Here is a 16,395-nt window from a genome sequence, read left to right as displayed (position 1 = left end):
AGTGTTAGGTTTCGGGTTGGACCTGCATTAGGGTTAGAGCATTGTGGAGGAGCTGGAGTTTGTCTTTGAGACACACCTATTTCTAATATGTAGGAATGGTAGTTGACAGACACCTGGAGTAGGAGAGACAGTTCGCTGTCCCTCCCAGAAAGCAAACTCTGGTCCCTCGGCACCCGCATGGGGAGGGGGTAAGGTCTGACCCACCATTTGTGGAAAGTTTAAGAGTATTTTTCTTTTCTCCTTTTTAAAATGTTTATTGATTTCAGAGGGAGAAAGGGAGAGGGAGCGACAGGAACATCAATGTGACACATCCATCGATTGCCTCCTGTACCCCCCTTGTTTTCCAATGTGCAGCGAGCCTGCCTCCTGGGCATGTGCCCTGACTGCGAATCAAACAGAGACCTCTTGGTTCATAGGCTGATGCTCAACCACTGAGCCACACCATCTCTGAAGAGTATTTTTCTTTGAAGGAGCGTTTTGTGTATTTCCCCCTGGTGGGTAGATTGCACGTTTGTATCTATAAAATCATAATGAAGACGATTAACAGTAACCATATAATCCCTAATACAAGTTGTGATCAAGGTAGACAGAGCCTTGCATTGCTGAGTGTGGTTTTATTCCCTGGTAAAGACACCAAGTAACATATCACTGAGCTGGAATCCCCCACCCCCTTCTCTACGTTTCTCATTAAACGTGAGGTCTTAACTCCAGGAGGACACGCCCACCCCACCCCACCCTGAATAAGAGCAGTGTGGGAGGGAGGGCTGCCCAGGAAATCCTCTATTCTGAGCGCGGAACAGTGCGGACTCAGAGCCAGGCCGGCATCTCACGGCCGCTTCCAGCCCCTGCCCCTGCCTCTGGGCCCAGCATGGGAGGCACCGAGAGGCACCGAGGAGCCCTAACCGCTGCCAGGGTCACAATGCAGGAGAGGCAGCCCAGCCACGCCCGGATGGGACAGGATGGTGCTGGTGCGAGCGGAGGATGGAAAGCGTGCAAGCCAAGTAGACGCACATGGGCAACACCATCGCCCTGGCTCAAAGGAGGAAAGCAATGGCCATTCAGAAAATTGAAAATATGAAACCACACCCCACATTAACATGTCTCTTAAGGAATCTAAGAGATGACACCGGCAGCCACAAGGACTGGCTTGTGATGTAAAAAGTGAAAAGTAGGAGTTGGGTGCAAAGATAAAAACACAATTGACCACCGACAGGAACACACGGGCACTGAATAAGCCACACACCGGGCTTGTTTCTACCGAAACCCAACCAGACGAGCGCCTGAAACGGGAGAGTTTTGCCGCTGCACACACAGGACCCAGGGGTGCGATTATTACCCCTGTTTTAAAGCGAGGAAACAGGTGCTCATGAGATGACACGATTTGCCTGCGGGCTTCCGTCAGCACAGGGCAGGGCCGGCTTCTGCACACGGACCCGGTTCCAAGTCCAAGTGCATCCCTGGTGCGACAGCATCTTCCGAATCCACGGCGGGCGGGCTGCTCCCGGCGCAGGTCGGGAATTGCTGTTTTTGGCGTGGACCCAGTGTCCCCGAATGGACTGTCTACGGTGACCCTTGCTTCCTCACGTATCCACACGGGGTGCCCGGTCCACGGCAGCGGCAGCCGAGGACCCTCGTGAAGACAATCCTGACGCGACAATCTTACGCCCTCCCGGGAGACACCCTGCAGGGCGGGCTAGTCCGAGTTCTGCTGTGGGATGTGCTTTGGGGACCGAGGACACTCTATCGGAGTGACCGGGGTGGGGGCCTGCTGGAATGAAAAGTGGGGTGAGGCAGTCTTCTGCGAGTCAGGGGAGAAGTACATCCCCAGCCCAAGACCCTGGGCCCGGGCTGGTCTGCAGGTCACGCCACGTTGGACGGCCAGCGAGACCGGCCCGGTGGAGAGCGCCATGGGGACATGTCAGGTTCTGCGTGCCCGTGGGCACGGCACCTCCCCGGGAAGGGCAAACGCGCCCCTGTTGGTGTTGCCTTCTTGCTGCATTTTCGAAAGTCCCGCCTAAGGAGCCAGGACAGGTCGAATGGCAAAACTGTGACGGTCCGATCGCGTTGGGGTGGGAGTGCGCGTCCGACATCACCGTTCGAGCTGGCCCGTGTGAACCACTTTGTAAACGTCAGACGTTTTGCGTGTCTGCGACCCAACTGGACGCTCCCAGCGGCCTGTGATCAGAGGTGGGCGGAGAGACCCTTCGGCAGATGCAGAAAGCGGAGGCACAGGAGGGCAAGGCTTGTCCAGGTGGCACAGGGGATCTTTCTGGCAGCGGCCCCGCCCTGGCTCCCTGCTCCCAGCCTGGCTCTGTCTGCATCCGACCTTGGGGGTGAGGCAGGGACAGTGGCAGCAGAGAGGGGCTCGGTGGGCAGGGCAGAGACGGCGCAGTCCTGCTGGGCGGCCAGGCGGCTTAGCTGCTGCAGCCGCGGGCGCAGGCAGGGCCCGGCACGTTGTTGTTGCGCCCGTCCTGGAGCTTGCCCGGTGCCTGGCTCCCGGCGCAGCCCTCGGGGTCCAGGAGCTGGCTGCCCGGGCCCTGCTGCCTCCTCAGCCTGCAAACAAGCAGAGCGCAGGCGGAGTCAGTGCCACGGCGGGCATGGCGCGGTGCCCCGGACACCCCTGGGCAGGAGGGAGACGCGGGGCCCTCAGCCCACACCTTCCTCTGGCCTGGGAAGCATGGGCCCTGGAGGCAGGTGGGCCTGCGGTCAGAGCCCGGCTCAGGTGCACGCAGGCGAGTTTCTGCGCACATAGAGCCTCAGTGTCCCCATCTGTGAAATGGAGACCATCATGCCCACTCGTGGCCCCTCGTGTTGTGTACGGGGGCCTGAGCTCACGTCAGGGGAGGTGATGAGGCCCACCCATCACACCCACACATTCACATCCAGTGCCCACCGACGGACCAGCCCTGTGCGGGGAGCAGAGGAAACCCTGGCAGCAAAGCCTGTCTCTGTCCTCAGGAGCTGAGCGCCTGACGGGGCGGGAGGGGAGGTGTGGTCGGACCCTCTAGGCAAGGCTGCGGAGGTGTCTAAGGGTCTTCTTTCCCTCTCTGTCCCCTTCCCCCACCCTCTCCCAAGAGACACAGCTCCTCTGGACAGAAAATCATGTCAAAGCCAGGGAAACTCCAACGCCTAAGAAACCTATGGGAGTGAAGCAGAAATGCTTTTACTTCCAAACTAGGGCATCTCTAACGTTGTCGCAAGTCCCTGGGGCTCTCCCAGGATGAGGAGGGACCTTCTAAGATTTTCATTTAAGTGCCCCAAGCGGGGAGTGTGTATTTAAAAATAGCGCCCGTGCCCAAGGTGGCTATATTGAGAGCCAGCGTCGCTATCTCTAGACTCCCGGCCTTCTCCCCTTTTAGCACAAAATGTAACTGCAAAGGCTGCTTAGAGAGAGCGGAGCAGTGACGAGGGAGCCCCGGGGAGGGAGACGTGGGTCCCGAAATCCTGTGTGGATCGGGGTGGCTTCCCGGAGGCAGCATTTGAGCTGGACTTTAGGGATCGGTATGGAACGTGGAGAGTGGAAGGGAGTGAGGGAGATAGGGAGGGAGGAGAACTGAAATGAGGGGACACCCGTGAGGTAAGGCAGGGAAAGTAGAAAGACACTGCAGCGTGGACCAGTCCTCTCTGGTCCCCCTTTGGCCAGACTATCTTGAGGAGAATTAGCTGTTTCAAGTCTCCCCTCTTGTGGGGGTCACAGAACACTGACCAGGAGTGCTGAGGCCCAGAGCAGTGCTCCGCGAAGTGTGGCTCATGCCCCTCCACCTTCCCCTGGGAGCAGAGGGAGTGCGGAGGCAGAATGGGGAAGGGGGCACCCTGCTCTGGGCACCTGCCCACGCCCACAGCCCACAGAACGGGGATGCTCATCGCTCTGGAGGCTCCGTAGACGGCATTCTGCCCGCCACATCGGCACTCCCTCGCACCCACCCCCATTCACCACCACCCACCATCTATTCATCATAAATACCCCCCACCCACCATTTCTATCTACCTACCATCTATCCATCCACTGACTTGGCCATCTGCCCATGCATTTACCCCATCCACCACTGTCCATCCATCCACTCCCATGTCTACCCATCTGTCCCACCCACACCTCCACCTGGCCACCCTTACTCACCTACCTGTCCACCCTCCACCCACTTACCTATTCACCCACCCACCCACCTATCCACCTCCCAAACACACACCCATCCATCTATCTACCTCATCCATTCAACATCCACCTATCTTCTCCTCATCCATCTAACTACCCACTATTCGTCCATTTCATCTATTCCTGTCCACCCATCCATCGATTCTTCATGCACCCTCTGTTTACCAACCCACTCATGCATCCATCTCTGATCTATTGATCCATCCAATCATCCACCCAATCCCAATGTCCATCCAGCTACCCTCAACCCCACCTATCCGTTCCGCCTACTTGCTTACCCACCTCTCCCCACATCCATCTATTTATCTCGTCCAGTCATCATCTACCCATATACTGATACATCCTTCCATCTACCACCCGGTCCAGCTACTCATCTATTCTTCCATCCATCCATCCATCCATCCATCCATCCATTTCATCCAATCACTACCTACCCACCCGGCCATCTATGCATCCAGCCACACCCTTCTGCCTATCCATTCAGCCATCTACTCCCGTTTCCACTCTATGCCACCCACCCATCTGACCAGTGCCCACCCATCCCCCATCCTTCCGCTCATCCTTTCCACCAGCACGTTCTGAGTGCCAGGCTCCGAGTGCCAGGCTCACAGTTGAAGGGGCTGGGGAGCAGGACAGAAAGCCAAGAGTGCCCGTCTCTGCGGGAAGGAGGCATGTGGCGTAGCATTAGGGCCTGGGCTGAGAGCCAGGCTGTTTCCATCCCTGGGCTGCCACTTTCTAGCCGTGTGACCTGGGGAACCGGACTCCAACCCAGGGGCTGCCTGCCGCCCACACCCCTGCTCTTCCCCCTGAATCCCATGCCCTTCCGTCCGGGCGTGGGGAAAGGGGGGCAGGGAATGCCTTCTCCACGCCCTGAAGGAACCGAAAAGGCTCGCAGTGCTCCAATAGGAACCCTTAAACCAAGACAGATACGAAACCGTCACGGTTGGCCAAGCGCGCACCTGCATGACGCCCAGTTATCTCTGCTCCGGAGGAAATGGAAAAGGGCTGTACGTTCCCACGAGGTGCAGCTCAAGGCCAGGGAAGCGCACTGGCTTCTTATCTTGGCCATGGCAGCAGCACCTCATTCCTCAGCCGCCTTATCAGACTAACTGTCAGTGCCGTGAGCAGAATCCCTGTGACGGGCGTGGGATCCCAGCAGTGAGGATGACACGGGGAAGCAACCTGGCTGGCAGACGTGGGGCCCGTGGCTGGTTGAGGAGTTTGCGTTCCCAGGGCATGCGTAGAGGTGGGCCGTGGTGGAGGTGAGGGACCCACCCGGGCAGGTTGTCCAGGGTCTGGCCTATGGGTGGGTGGACAAGGCAGGGCCCCTTTCCCACTGGGGCTGGGGAGGGTGAAGAAGGCAGCAGCCTGTCACTCATCCTGGGTGGCCACAGCTCTAGGGCAGGTGGGGGTCAAGGTCAACTCAGACTCACACACGAGGCCCGGCCAGCAAGCCTCACCCACGGGCGGAGTCTCCTGGCCCCTGCTTGGCCAGCAGAGCGGGAAGGACCTCTGGAACCACAGCCGGAGTCGCTGGGGTCCAGCACAGCCCACGCCCATTAAATAATGATGACCATAGCAATCGGCTTTACCATGCCAGGCACCGTATCCACAGCCTCATTTAGTCTCATACCAGCCACAGGCAAGGTGGAGAGCTCACGTCCACGGCTGGCGTGAGGCCCGGGAAGCAAGCACCGGCCCAGGTCACGCTGGCAGCTGCAGCGCCAGGACTGGGCCCAGACAGTTACACTCCTGAGCCTGGGCCCCTCACCACCTGCGACCTCGCCTGTGCGTGCCAGCGTGCCTGGCCAGTTCCCACCTGCTTCCCCATTTCACACAGAGACGCTGAGGCCCAGGGGAGGGAAGCCAGCGCCTCGCTCGGCCACCTGGGCCGGGTCGGCGAGCTGTCCCCTCCCAGGTCAGGCTGGCATCCGGGAGCCTGCGGTTCCGAAGGGCTCTGCCTGGAGGCAGCTGGGGGAGAGGGGGAACTTACTTCTCTCTGTTGAATATGATGAATTCCTTCCGCACGGTCTCCAGGCACTGCTGCAGGTGTCCGTTCTGTCAAAGGGACAGACAGGTGACTGTGAGTGACGGGCAAAGGGCCAAGACCAGCAGAGACCGGTCGCCCGGGGCTGGGCACTAGCTAAGTGGAGGGAGCAGCCCTGCTGGCACTGTGGCTGTGCCAGGCAGCCTGGCAGACAAAGACGTTTTTCTCAGTTTGAAGCCACTAAATCTGAGCTGAAAGCGATGGTAGGGGGGATTATGGGCAGAAGATCCTGGGCGTGGCTTCCTGATGGCTCCAATGTCCGTCAGGCCTAATAAAGCATGAGGGGGAGGGGAGAAAGGCAAGGCATCCTGCAAGTGCTCATTCCCGCCAAGAACAGGTGCTGAGAGCCACCTGCCTCACCGAGGCTCTGCTGCTGTCCACCTGGCAGAGCTTGGGCCTGGGCGTGGGGCCTGGGTGTGGGGCCGGGGCGTGGGGCCTGGGCGTGGGGCCTGGGCCCACCGTACTGTTAGGGTCTACAAAAATGCTTCACTTTCTTTAAAATAAGCAGAAAAGCCCGAGGGGCGTGTGGCTCAGTGGTTGAGTGTTGACCTATGAACCAGGAAGTTACGGTTCGATTCCCGGTCAGGGCACATGCCCGGGTTGTTGGCTCGATCTCCAGGAGGGGGTGTGCAGAGGCAGCCGACCAATGACTCTCATTATTGATGCTTCTGTCTCTCCCTCTCCCTTCTTCTCTGAAATCAATAAAAATATGTTTAAAAAATAAGCAGGAAAACATGAACTTCCAGCATTGAAAGCTGACTTCATACCACTGCCGTCATTAAACATCATGTTTAAGAAGCTTTTCTGGCGGAAGGGCCGGCTGTGGGTGGAAATCTGCTCCTCCCTCCAAAACATACGTTGATGACCTGACCCCCCACAGGTGAAGGGAACCTTATGTGGCGATGGGGCTGTGCAGCTGTCACTCATGAAGATGAGGTCCCAGTGGAGTAGGGGGCCCTCAGCTCAAGGACCGGTGTCCTTCCAAGAACACTACGTGAAGACACAGAGCCATGGAGAGGAAGCGCCACGTGACGTGTAGGCAGAGACAAAGGGATGCGGCCACAAGCCAAGGCATGGAGACCCCCGGCCGCCACCGGGGCAGGAGAGGACGGAGAGGACTGCCTTCCAGCCTCTGGGGGAGCCAGGCTCTGTCCAGGCCTTGATTCTGAACGTCTGGCCTCCTGACTGGGGCGAGAATAACTTCCACTTAATGTTAAGCCACCAAGGCTGTGACACTATGGCAGCCTAGAAAGCGAATACAGCGGCTCATAAAGCCCGCGTGGCGTGCCCAGGGCCCCACGAACGTCACCCTGTGGCCCGGCTGTCTCCACAGCACGGACCTTCCACAGGGTGCTCAGGAGACAGCACCTAAGGGAGCCCCTGTCGTTCAGTATTGAGCTCCTGCCCGGAGACTCACGTGTTGGGTTCTTGTGGGTGTGGACTGAGCAAGATGGGCCAGACATGCCCTGGAGCGGAGGGTGGGAGGAGGCGGTGCTAAGGTGAATGATGGGAGCGCGCACGTGTAGCTCAGGCATGTGCTGCGATGAAAGACCATTTGTGGATGGAGGCATCTCATTTACAGCCAGTGAAGGCATTTGGTTGGTGACGTGACATGCCTCCATCTGTCTAAAGCAGTGATGGTGAACCTTTTGAGCTCGGCGTGTCAGCATTTTGAAAAACCCTATAACTCTGGTGCCGTGTCACATATAGAAATTATTTGATCTTTGCAACCATAGTAAAACAAAGACTTATATTTTTGATATTTATTTTATATATTTAAATGCCATTTAACAAAGAAAAATCAACCAAAAAAGTGAGTTTGCGTGTCACCTCTGTCACTTGTCTAAAGAGTAGCCTAGTGCCCAGCTCCATGATTGAGCGTCCAACTGCGAGCCAGGAGGTCATGGTTCGATTCCCGGTCAAGGGCACATGCCTGGGTTGTGAGCTCCATCCCCAGTAGGGGGCATGCAGGAGGCAGCTGATCAGTGATTCTCCCCCATCATAAGAGATATGATGTTGCTATATCTCTCGCCCTCTCTCTGAAATCAATAAAAACATATTTTAAAATAAGAAATAAGGAATAAAAGGTAGCCTAGCTCCATCGCATCCCTGGGAGCACAGGACTCCCGCCCTCTCGGGGAACACTCCCCCTCCTCCCCCCAGCCATGGCGCTCACCAGCGGGCAGCTGTCCTTCGTGCTATCTTTGGACCTGTTCTTTGCCAACCGCTTCTTCTTTTTGTGAAGCGGCTTGGATTCGAGAATCATTTCTTCAAGTTCAAACGTGGGATCACAGTTCAGTCTCCCTTTCTGAAGGAAAACAGGGTTTGTCTTTGTTCCACCCACCACCGAACTTTACTTCCACTCACTCACTCAATCTTTCATTCAACAAGTATCGATGGCCTGCACCTGTGGGACACAGCTGCTGTATATATTTTTTTCTGATGATGAAAAGCAACATGTTCCCATTGCACACGTCCTTCGATTATCCCCCTGGCCCTGCCCCACACCCCGGGAAGCCCCACCGCAACGTCCACGCGCTCCCAGTCTCCTTCCTACGGATGGATGGTCACTCATAAGGCTGAGTTTGGTTTTCTGATCGGACATTTCCACGTATTTTATCAAAAGTCCTCATGCCACCACTCCCTCTTCTATAAATATCATGTTTACTCTTTCCATGCAAAATGCCATTTCTCATCAAATTCTTCCCAGTTTCCAGTCCTGGTTCCCTTTCCTCTGCAGCTGGATCCAGCGGACCCAGGCCCGGCCTCCTGGAGGCTGGGCCCCCGCCCACTGTGGCAGGAGGAATGTTGGGTCTCCCTGCCTTCCAGACCTTGGATCTGAAACCTCAGGTGGCCTTTTCTGTCCTGAGACCCAGCCCAGAGGGCCCGTCCCCTCAGGCAGTACAGCCTAGTGGTTATAACACCCACAGCTTCGGAGGTACCATCTCTCCCAATAAGTGGTTGGATTTCAGGCCCAAGTCTTTACTGGCCCCATTTATCTGCCATTCATTCATTCATTCATTCATTCACTCCCATGCAGGCTCTGGATCCAGACCGTCTGGGGTCAAGCCTGGTTCTGTCCGTCTCTCACTGAGTGAGCGGAGCAAGTTTCCTGACCTGAGAACACGGACAGACGCACTGCCCTGTGGCGAGGCCTGTCTGAGATGTGGATGCGCACGCCAGGCACGCACTGCCGCCTGCCGGCTCCTGTCTCTCATGCAGCCGCTCTCATGTGTGAAGACACACTGTGGCCTCCTGGTGCCTTTGAAGGCCACCCATCCTGGGGGCTCCCTCAGGCCGAGGCCGGCCACCCACATGGTCCGCACTCTCTGAAGTTTCAGGAGGATGGCAGACACCGAAATGGGACCTTATTAACCACTCACGGAGACCCGGCGCCTCTCCAGTGGGGGCAGAGAGGCTGCTGTCCAGAGAGGAGGCGGGGGCTGCCCCAGAGCAGAACCAGTGCTGACCCTCCCACGGGCCAGTGGCTGCGCATATGCTGAGTCTTGGAGGAGGGGTGGGACCCGCGGGCGGTGGCGCGCCATCAGACCGGACCCCCACTCACATTGGGCACAAAGCTGGGGGTCAGCGCCTTCTCGAACACCGCGTCCCAGTTCATGTCGGCCAGGTAGGGTGTGCTCTGCAGGTCACCGAGGCTGGACAGGCGGCTCTCGGGGTCCTTGGTCAGGAGCTGGGGACACAGGGCAAAGTGTTTGCCTGAGCTGTGCGCCACCAAGGGGGGGCGGGGTGCCGAGGGCAGGGTCACCAACCCCGTCGCGCCTCATCTGGGACGCTGTCATCGGAAGTGTCACCAACACCCATCTCTTTACAACAAGGAGGGACGGAGGGGTCAGGCTGCTTCCGCAGGGCATCCAGCCAGGGGCCCTTGGGCAGGGACGAACCCTGCAGCTGCTGGCTCCCCTTGGGGACCACGGCCCCGTGACACGCTGGCTTGAGGGGAGCACAGAGACTTGGTTGGAAAGACTGTAAGGAGGAATTTCTGACCTAGGGGAGTGGGCTGAAGGTGGCGCCCCTAATTTTCCAAACAAGCCTGTGTATATGCGGACCCTTGGGTGTTTACCGGAACCTTTATGCTTAATCTTTAGACGTGCTTGCTTAAAGGACACTGCAGACACCTGTGTGCTCCCAAGATTACGACCCAGCTGATTGTATCTAAAAGATAAACTTTATTCCAAACTGCTACTACAACAAGAGCCTGAAGAGGCAGCGAAGGAGGCCGTCTGGTTCCTATAGCCAGGCAGTCCCTTAGCCGTCTCTTTCACAGAAACATGCGTCTGAGTAATCGTTCATCCGTCACTCAGGGGCTGCTGGTCAGCCTGGCACTGGCTCTCCCTGGTAGCACAGAGGCTGCCAATTAAAAATAAAAGAATCATCTTCTCATCTCAGGACTTTCAGCTTGATAATGGACGTGCCACGTGTCACAGTTCCCCTCGGACAGGCGGAGGCAACCTCTGTGGCCTGGTGCACTGACTGCACTTGTCGCCAAGGGGACCATTCTCAGCTTCTTCTCAAACGGGTTCTGCTAATGAGGATGGTAAGTGTAAAAACCCCCACAGGGCCCTGACTGGTTTGGCTCAGTGGATAGAGCATTGGCCTGCGGACTGAAGGGTCCCAGGTTTGATTTCAGTCAAGGGCATATGCCTTGGTTGTGGGCACATCCCCAGTGGGGGGTGTGCAGGAAGCAGTTGATCGATGTTTCTCTCTCATCATAAATAAATAAATAAATAAATAAATGCCACCACAGGCTGCCCACCCCCCCCCCATGTCCACAGGGCTCTCTGCCCGGGGGTCACCTGCTCCTCTGGTGCAGGGAGCACCTGCCTGCAAAAAGGACAGGAGTCCTGGTTTGGAGGCCACTGCACCAGTGTGGCCCTGGGTCGCTGAGGCCTGAGTTCTTCCCGGAGAGGGACGGCCAAGCCTCCATGCCCAGCTCATGGCTGAATGATCCCTGGGGGGGGCCTGGTCAGCCGGTGGAGCTTGGAGGGGAGCCCCCAACAGCCTGTACCCCCAGTCACTGCAGAAATCTCCCGCTGTGCCCAGCGAGAGGGCCGGTCACCAGGTGAGGGACGCCTAACAGGATGTCATCTGTTGGTCACAGCAGCCTGTCTTAGGGGTGCACCCAAACGAGGGGTGCTGATTCAGACAGAGGCCCCACTTCTTTGCTGCACCTGGGCTCAGCGGTTGGGCAGCAGTGGTCTGACTCGCTGGGCGGGTTAGGGGGCATGGCAGGTGGAGACCAGTCGGGCTGAGGGCCACCAGCCCCTAGGAACCAGTGAGGACTCCAAAGCAAGTTCATGGATAGCAATTCAGTGCATCATCCCTGGGGGAGGAGTGAGTGCTGGGCTCGGGGTCAGGGAGCTGGGATAGAGCCCGCCTCTGCCCCTTTGCAGCCCCGTGACACTGACAGCAGGTTTCGCTTTCCTGAGCCTCAGTTTTCTCATCTCTACTATGGGGACAACACCACTACTCAGGGTCAAATACACAGGCTTGTAGCGATGAAGAGAGAAGACCCAGCTCATGGCCCTGGACTTACTATTCCCTCAACCAGCACGTGACCACCAGTGCCGCCAACTCCACGCATCTTGGAGGACTCCCAGTGGCCACAGCTGAAGGCCAGCTCGAAGGGTGCCTCCACCCCGGGCTCCAACTCTGAGAATCAGCCTTTCCAACAAGCTCCCGGGAGGTGCCGACCCGCTGGTCCCCGGAACACACTTTGAGAACCTCTGCTTCATTCTAACAGCAACAATTCCTGCACAAGGTACGGAGATGCCCAGTGTCCTTAAGCCCAGTGAGTCAACGACGCTTTGAAGAGCCACCTGCAGTGAGGACCTCTATGTACTGGGAGCCCGTGCCGGTGTGAAAGGGCCCGGTGTCGCCGTCACCACCGGGACTCCGAGCCAGGCTCGCCGGCCAGCAGCTTGTGACCCTAAATGCCAGACGCTGAGCCCGCATGGAGGTGGCTTAGAGCCCTGCTCTTCATCTCCTGTCCCTCCGTTTCCTCCTTCCTCACGGTGCCGGGAGGCCCGCGTCTGCGCTGCGACCTCACTCCCGCTAGCGGCGGCGGCCGCCCCTTACCTTCCTCAGCAGGGCGACCATCCCCTTGCACCACGTGGAGGAGTAGTGCACGCGCTCCGCCTGGAACATGCTGAGGATCTCAGCGACGGGCGTGGCCGAGTGGATCTCGTACGGCCTCTGCAGAAACAACGGGCGGAGTCAGAGAGCCACAGGACACTGCACTGGCCGGGTTAAAACCACAATACATCCGGCCGGTGCGGCTCAGTGGTTGGGCATCGACCCATGAACCAGAAGGTCACGGTTCGATTCCCAGGCAGGGCCCATGCCCAAGATTGCAGGCTCGATCTCCAGTAGGGGGCGTGCAGGAGGCAGCCAATCCATGATTCTCTCTCATCATTGATGTTTCTCTCTCTCTCTCCATTTCCCTTCCTCTCTGAAATCAATAAACACACATATATTTTTTAAAAGACAGAGTTTATCGTTGAAGCAGCAAGAGCTACTCCGTTCTTGGGGCTTTTGGCCATGTCATCACCTTTGACGGTTGTGACCCGTGAGGAAGGACAGAGGAGGAACTTTCCACTGGCCAAGGCCCAACCACGCTCAGGTCAACTGCTCGCCACGGCCACTGGCCTGACTGACTGTGCCAGACAGTCAGCGTCCCGCAAACGCTTGTGTCCTCTGGTTCTGACAAATACGATGGGCCCTCATACTCCTCCTCCGAGTATGTGTGTCCGTGGGACTATGGACGACAGGAACCGACCAGGAATGAGGAAGCCGGTGGGAGGTCAACCTTTTCATTCAGAGCTTGAGAAAATGAACAGACTCATCGGTTTGTTTGTTTTTTGCATTCTAAAAAACACCATGTACAGTAGTTCCTCTGAGGAATTCAGGGGAAATAACTGATCAAGAGTAGATCCCAGCTGCTTGAGCTACAGGGTGATTAGTAATACATATGTGCACTCTCAGAGCTCTGACGGGTTATAGGCTGCTTCATTCATTCATTCATTCATTCATGACCCATGTCACCACGCCTGGGCCCTGCTGTCACCTAGTGCTGGCTACGGGGCTGACAGTGCCTGCACGCAAAGGGCGAGGGCGCATCGCCAGTGGGGGAAACGGGACTCTGCCTGCTGTGCGGGCAGCAGAGCCAGGAAGGTGAGTGATAGGTGAACCGCACGCCGCAGCCCAGGGCAGCGAATGCCGTGATGACGGCTGCGCAGACTGAAAGGATGGGACAGTCCCCACTGTGCGCGGGGGAAACCGTGTCCTGAGGGGTAGGCGGCATCCTTTTCCAACAATCTCTGTGCAGAGAAAACACGCCTCCAAGTCAGTTTGTCATCATTCTTTCTGCTCAAATAAAACAACGAGACACTAGCTGCCAAGTAGCTCCACGGGTCATCTTCGGTTTTCCTGTTTAAATGCGATAAAGTGAAAATACGTCCGGACGCCCCATCTTTCTGGGACACAGAGCTAAGGTGTTCAGGGGAGATCTGGATGAGCAGACAAATGGAACCCATGAAGGACGCATGGCCTGTACCCCGTAAGGGCTTCAAAACAAGCCGGAAAGTGGGGAGGACATCGTGTTAGGGTGGGAAGAGGCAGCGTTGGAACTCACAGGTGCTCCCTCGCCCAAGCCTTCCCTCCCGACATCCCTTGCCCAGGAGCAGAATGAGGGGCTGAGTCAGAAGCTCGCTAAGCTCAGGGCCTCAGCGCTGGCACGCACACCATCGGGACTGGCACCCAGGCCTCCGGCTCCTCGCTGAGCTCCTTCCTGCCACCCGGGGCCGGCCCAGCAAAATGGTGTGCCTCGTCCCCCCAAGCCCGGGACGCCCCGAGCCCCCACTTCCACGGCCCTGTGTGCCCGCCGCACAGGTGCACGTCTTACCCAGCCCCGCAGCAGCTCGTAGGCCGTGACGCCCAGGGACCACCAGTCGACGGGGTAGGAGTACCCGGGGCCTCCGTCCACGTAGACCTGGAACACCTCCGGGGCTGCCAGAGACAGGAGGAAGAGAATGGCGCTGCGCGTCTCACCCACACTCACCGCCCCTGAGAGAGGGGAGTAGCGTCTTTGCAGACGTGGCAAGTTAAGGACCTCACGGTACAGTCACAGTGGGAGGACCGGCTCCTTACTGACTCCCAGTGAATCAGGCCGTGGTGTAGGCCCCTCCCACAGGGTCCCTGGCCTGGGTCATGTGACTTGCTCTGGCCAACTGGGCATCGGGAAATGCGAGGCAGGCAGAGTCCCGATCAGCATGTGGGGACTGGGATCTATCTCCTTGAGGCCTCTGTCGCCATGTGCGCAATCTCACTGTGGCCCCCGCGATGACGGAGACCACGCGGGGAGGGAGAGGCCCGTTCCTCTCAGCTCTCCTGGCGGAGCCCCCAGCTGGCCCAACGGCTGAATGAGGGAGCCCAGCCCAAACCAGCAAAGAGCCTTCCGGCCACATGGCAGGACTGTGAGAAGTCATATGTCATTATGGCTCTAAGCTACAAAGCTTTGACATGGTTTGTTGCTAAGGAAATGGAAACTAATATAGACATCGAGAGTTAAGAACTAAGAAAGACATTAATAGACTTATACAAGACAAAAGAGCAACATCCATTTGAATTTAAAAACTCAGTCATCAGGCAAGAGAACTCAGGGGGGAAAATCAGAAATAAAGGGGAACTATTTCAGTAATAAATACTTCACCAGAAAGCACACAAAGTGACTATACAGTCAACAGATCATGCTTTAAAGGAAAGAGAAAGAAAAATGAGAAAAGTTTAAACAAATAAAGGAAGATATAAGAAAGATCTGAAAATGACAAATATTGAAGGGTGGCAAAGGAAACCCAACTCTCAGATCATCGGCGTCCTTAGAGAAAACAGAATGCTTTCCAAAAGTCATGAAAAAAACCAGCCTGAAACCACACATTGTGCACTTAGCATACAGACCGAACTGACCGACACCAAGGCTATATTCTGGTAAAACTCCTGGGCTTGAATCAAAAGAAAAGAAAGGTTGGTTGGTTTTTCCCTAAGCCTGAGCCAAGCTTCCTGGCTGGGCAGGAGTTCCCTAGAACAGCAGTCGCCAAACTCTCAGACCTCACGGACCACCAGTGGCCCACAGGCCGGTTGGCGACCGCTGCTCCAGAGGTTTCCCTAAAGAAGACACAGGAGGGGAAGGTGTGTCTGGCAGGGCAGACAGCCTGGGTGAAGCCCGAAGGTGTCAGAGAGCCGGGCACAGCCTGGGCATGGCTGGGGGTGGGGGTGAAGCAGGAGAGGATCCTGATGCCTCAGCCACCGGGCAGGTCACATCCCAAAGGGGTGCTGGGACACTCACCCATGTAGGGCTTGGTGCCGGCCATGGAGGAGGCCTTCTCCGCACCCTGCACCACTGTCGCGATGTTGAAGTCCGTGATGTGGACGTGCCCTGGAGACAGAGAAGCAGAGGCCCCGTTAGCGAGAGCTGCAGGCGGCTGTGCTACTCCCGGTGCGACTGAGAGCGGTGGTCTGCGAGGTGCCGGCCGGTTAGAGCGCCTGCTTACGCTTGTGTTTTATCCGATACTTTGATAACGTCCCCCCCGACCCCAGGATTACTCACAGTAGCCAAGACACGGACACAACCTAAGTGCTTATTAATAGACAAATGGATAAAGGATGTGTCATGTATATACAGTGGCGTATTATTCAGGCAGAAGAAAGGACATCCTGTCCTTTGCAGCCACAGGGATGGACCTGGAGGACATCATGCTAAGTGAGATGAGTCAGACACATAAAGACAAATTCTGCAGGGTATCACCTACATGTGGAGTCTAAAAAATTCAAATTCATAGAAACAGAGAGTAGAAAGAGGATGCCAGGAAATGGGGTGGGGAAGTGAGGAGAGGTTGGTAAAGGGCAGCTTTAAGATGAATAAGGTCTGAGGAGCTAATGGATAACATGGAGACTGTAACTGATAACACTGAGTTATATAATTGAAAATTGCTAAGAGTACAACTTAAATGTTTATATACACTGAGTGGCCAGATTATAATGACCACCTGACGTTTGTAGGCAAATTAGCTATACTTTCATGCTGAAGTTGCTAGAGGGCCAGATCATTATAAACGTCTGAATAGCACAACATACCTAAGTATCGTTGCTGATCAAATTCATCCTATCACGTTGATGGCAG

The 16,395-nt window shown here is 56.6% G+C and overlaps 1 protein-coding gene across 3 annotated transcripts in view; it reads right to left on the bottom strand.

Moving 5' to 3' along the window:
• Window positions 1-328: 328 nt before the first annotated feature.
• The window catches only part of STK32B (serine/threonine kinase 32B), a 113,942-nt gene continuing 97,875 nt past the window's right edge, over window positions 329-16,395 (bottom strand). For all 3 annotated transcript variants that reach the window (XM_015565788.1, XM_006766578.2, XM_006766577.2), the window contains 7 exons: window positions 15,562-15,651; window positions 14,122-14,225; window positions 12,297-12,413; window positions 9,766-9,891; window positions 8,377-8,508; window positions 6,147-6,211; window positions 329-2,553 (listed from right to left, as the gene is read on the bottom strand). In XM_015565788.1, the coding sequence (XP_015421274.1) occupies window positions 2,415-2,553; window positions 6,147-6,211; window positions 8,377-8,508; window positions 9,766-9,891; window positions 12,297-12,413; window positions 14,122-14,225; window positions 15,562-15,651 (773 nt within the window). In that variant the 3' untranslated portion in view covers window positions 329-2,414. The remainder of the gene's footprint in view (window positions 2,554-6,146; window positions 6,212-8,376; window positions 8,509-9,765; window positions 9,892-12,296; window positions 12,414-14,121; window positions 14,226-15,561; window positions 15,652-16,395) is intronic.

Source organism: Myotis davidii, unplaced genomic scaffold, assembly GCF_000327345.1.
Source record: "Myotis davidii unplaced genomic scaffold, ASM32734v1 scaffold960, whole genome shotgun sequence".
Lineage (NCBI taxonomy): Eukaryota > Metazoa > Chordata > Mammalia > Chiroptera > Vespertilionidae > Myotis > Myotis davidii.
This window is presented reverse-complemented; position numbering and strand designations above follow the sequence as displayed.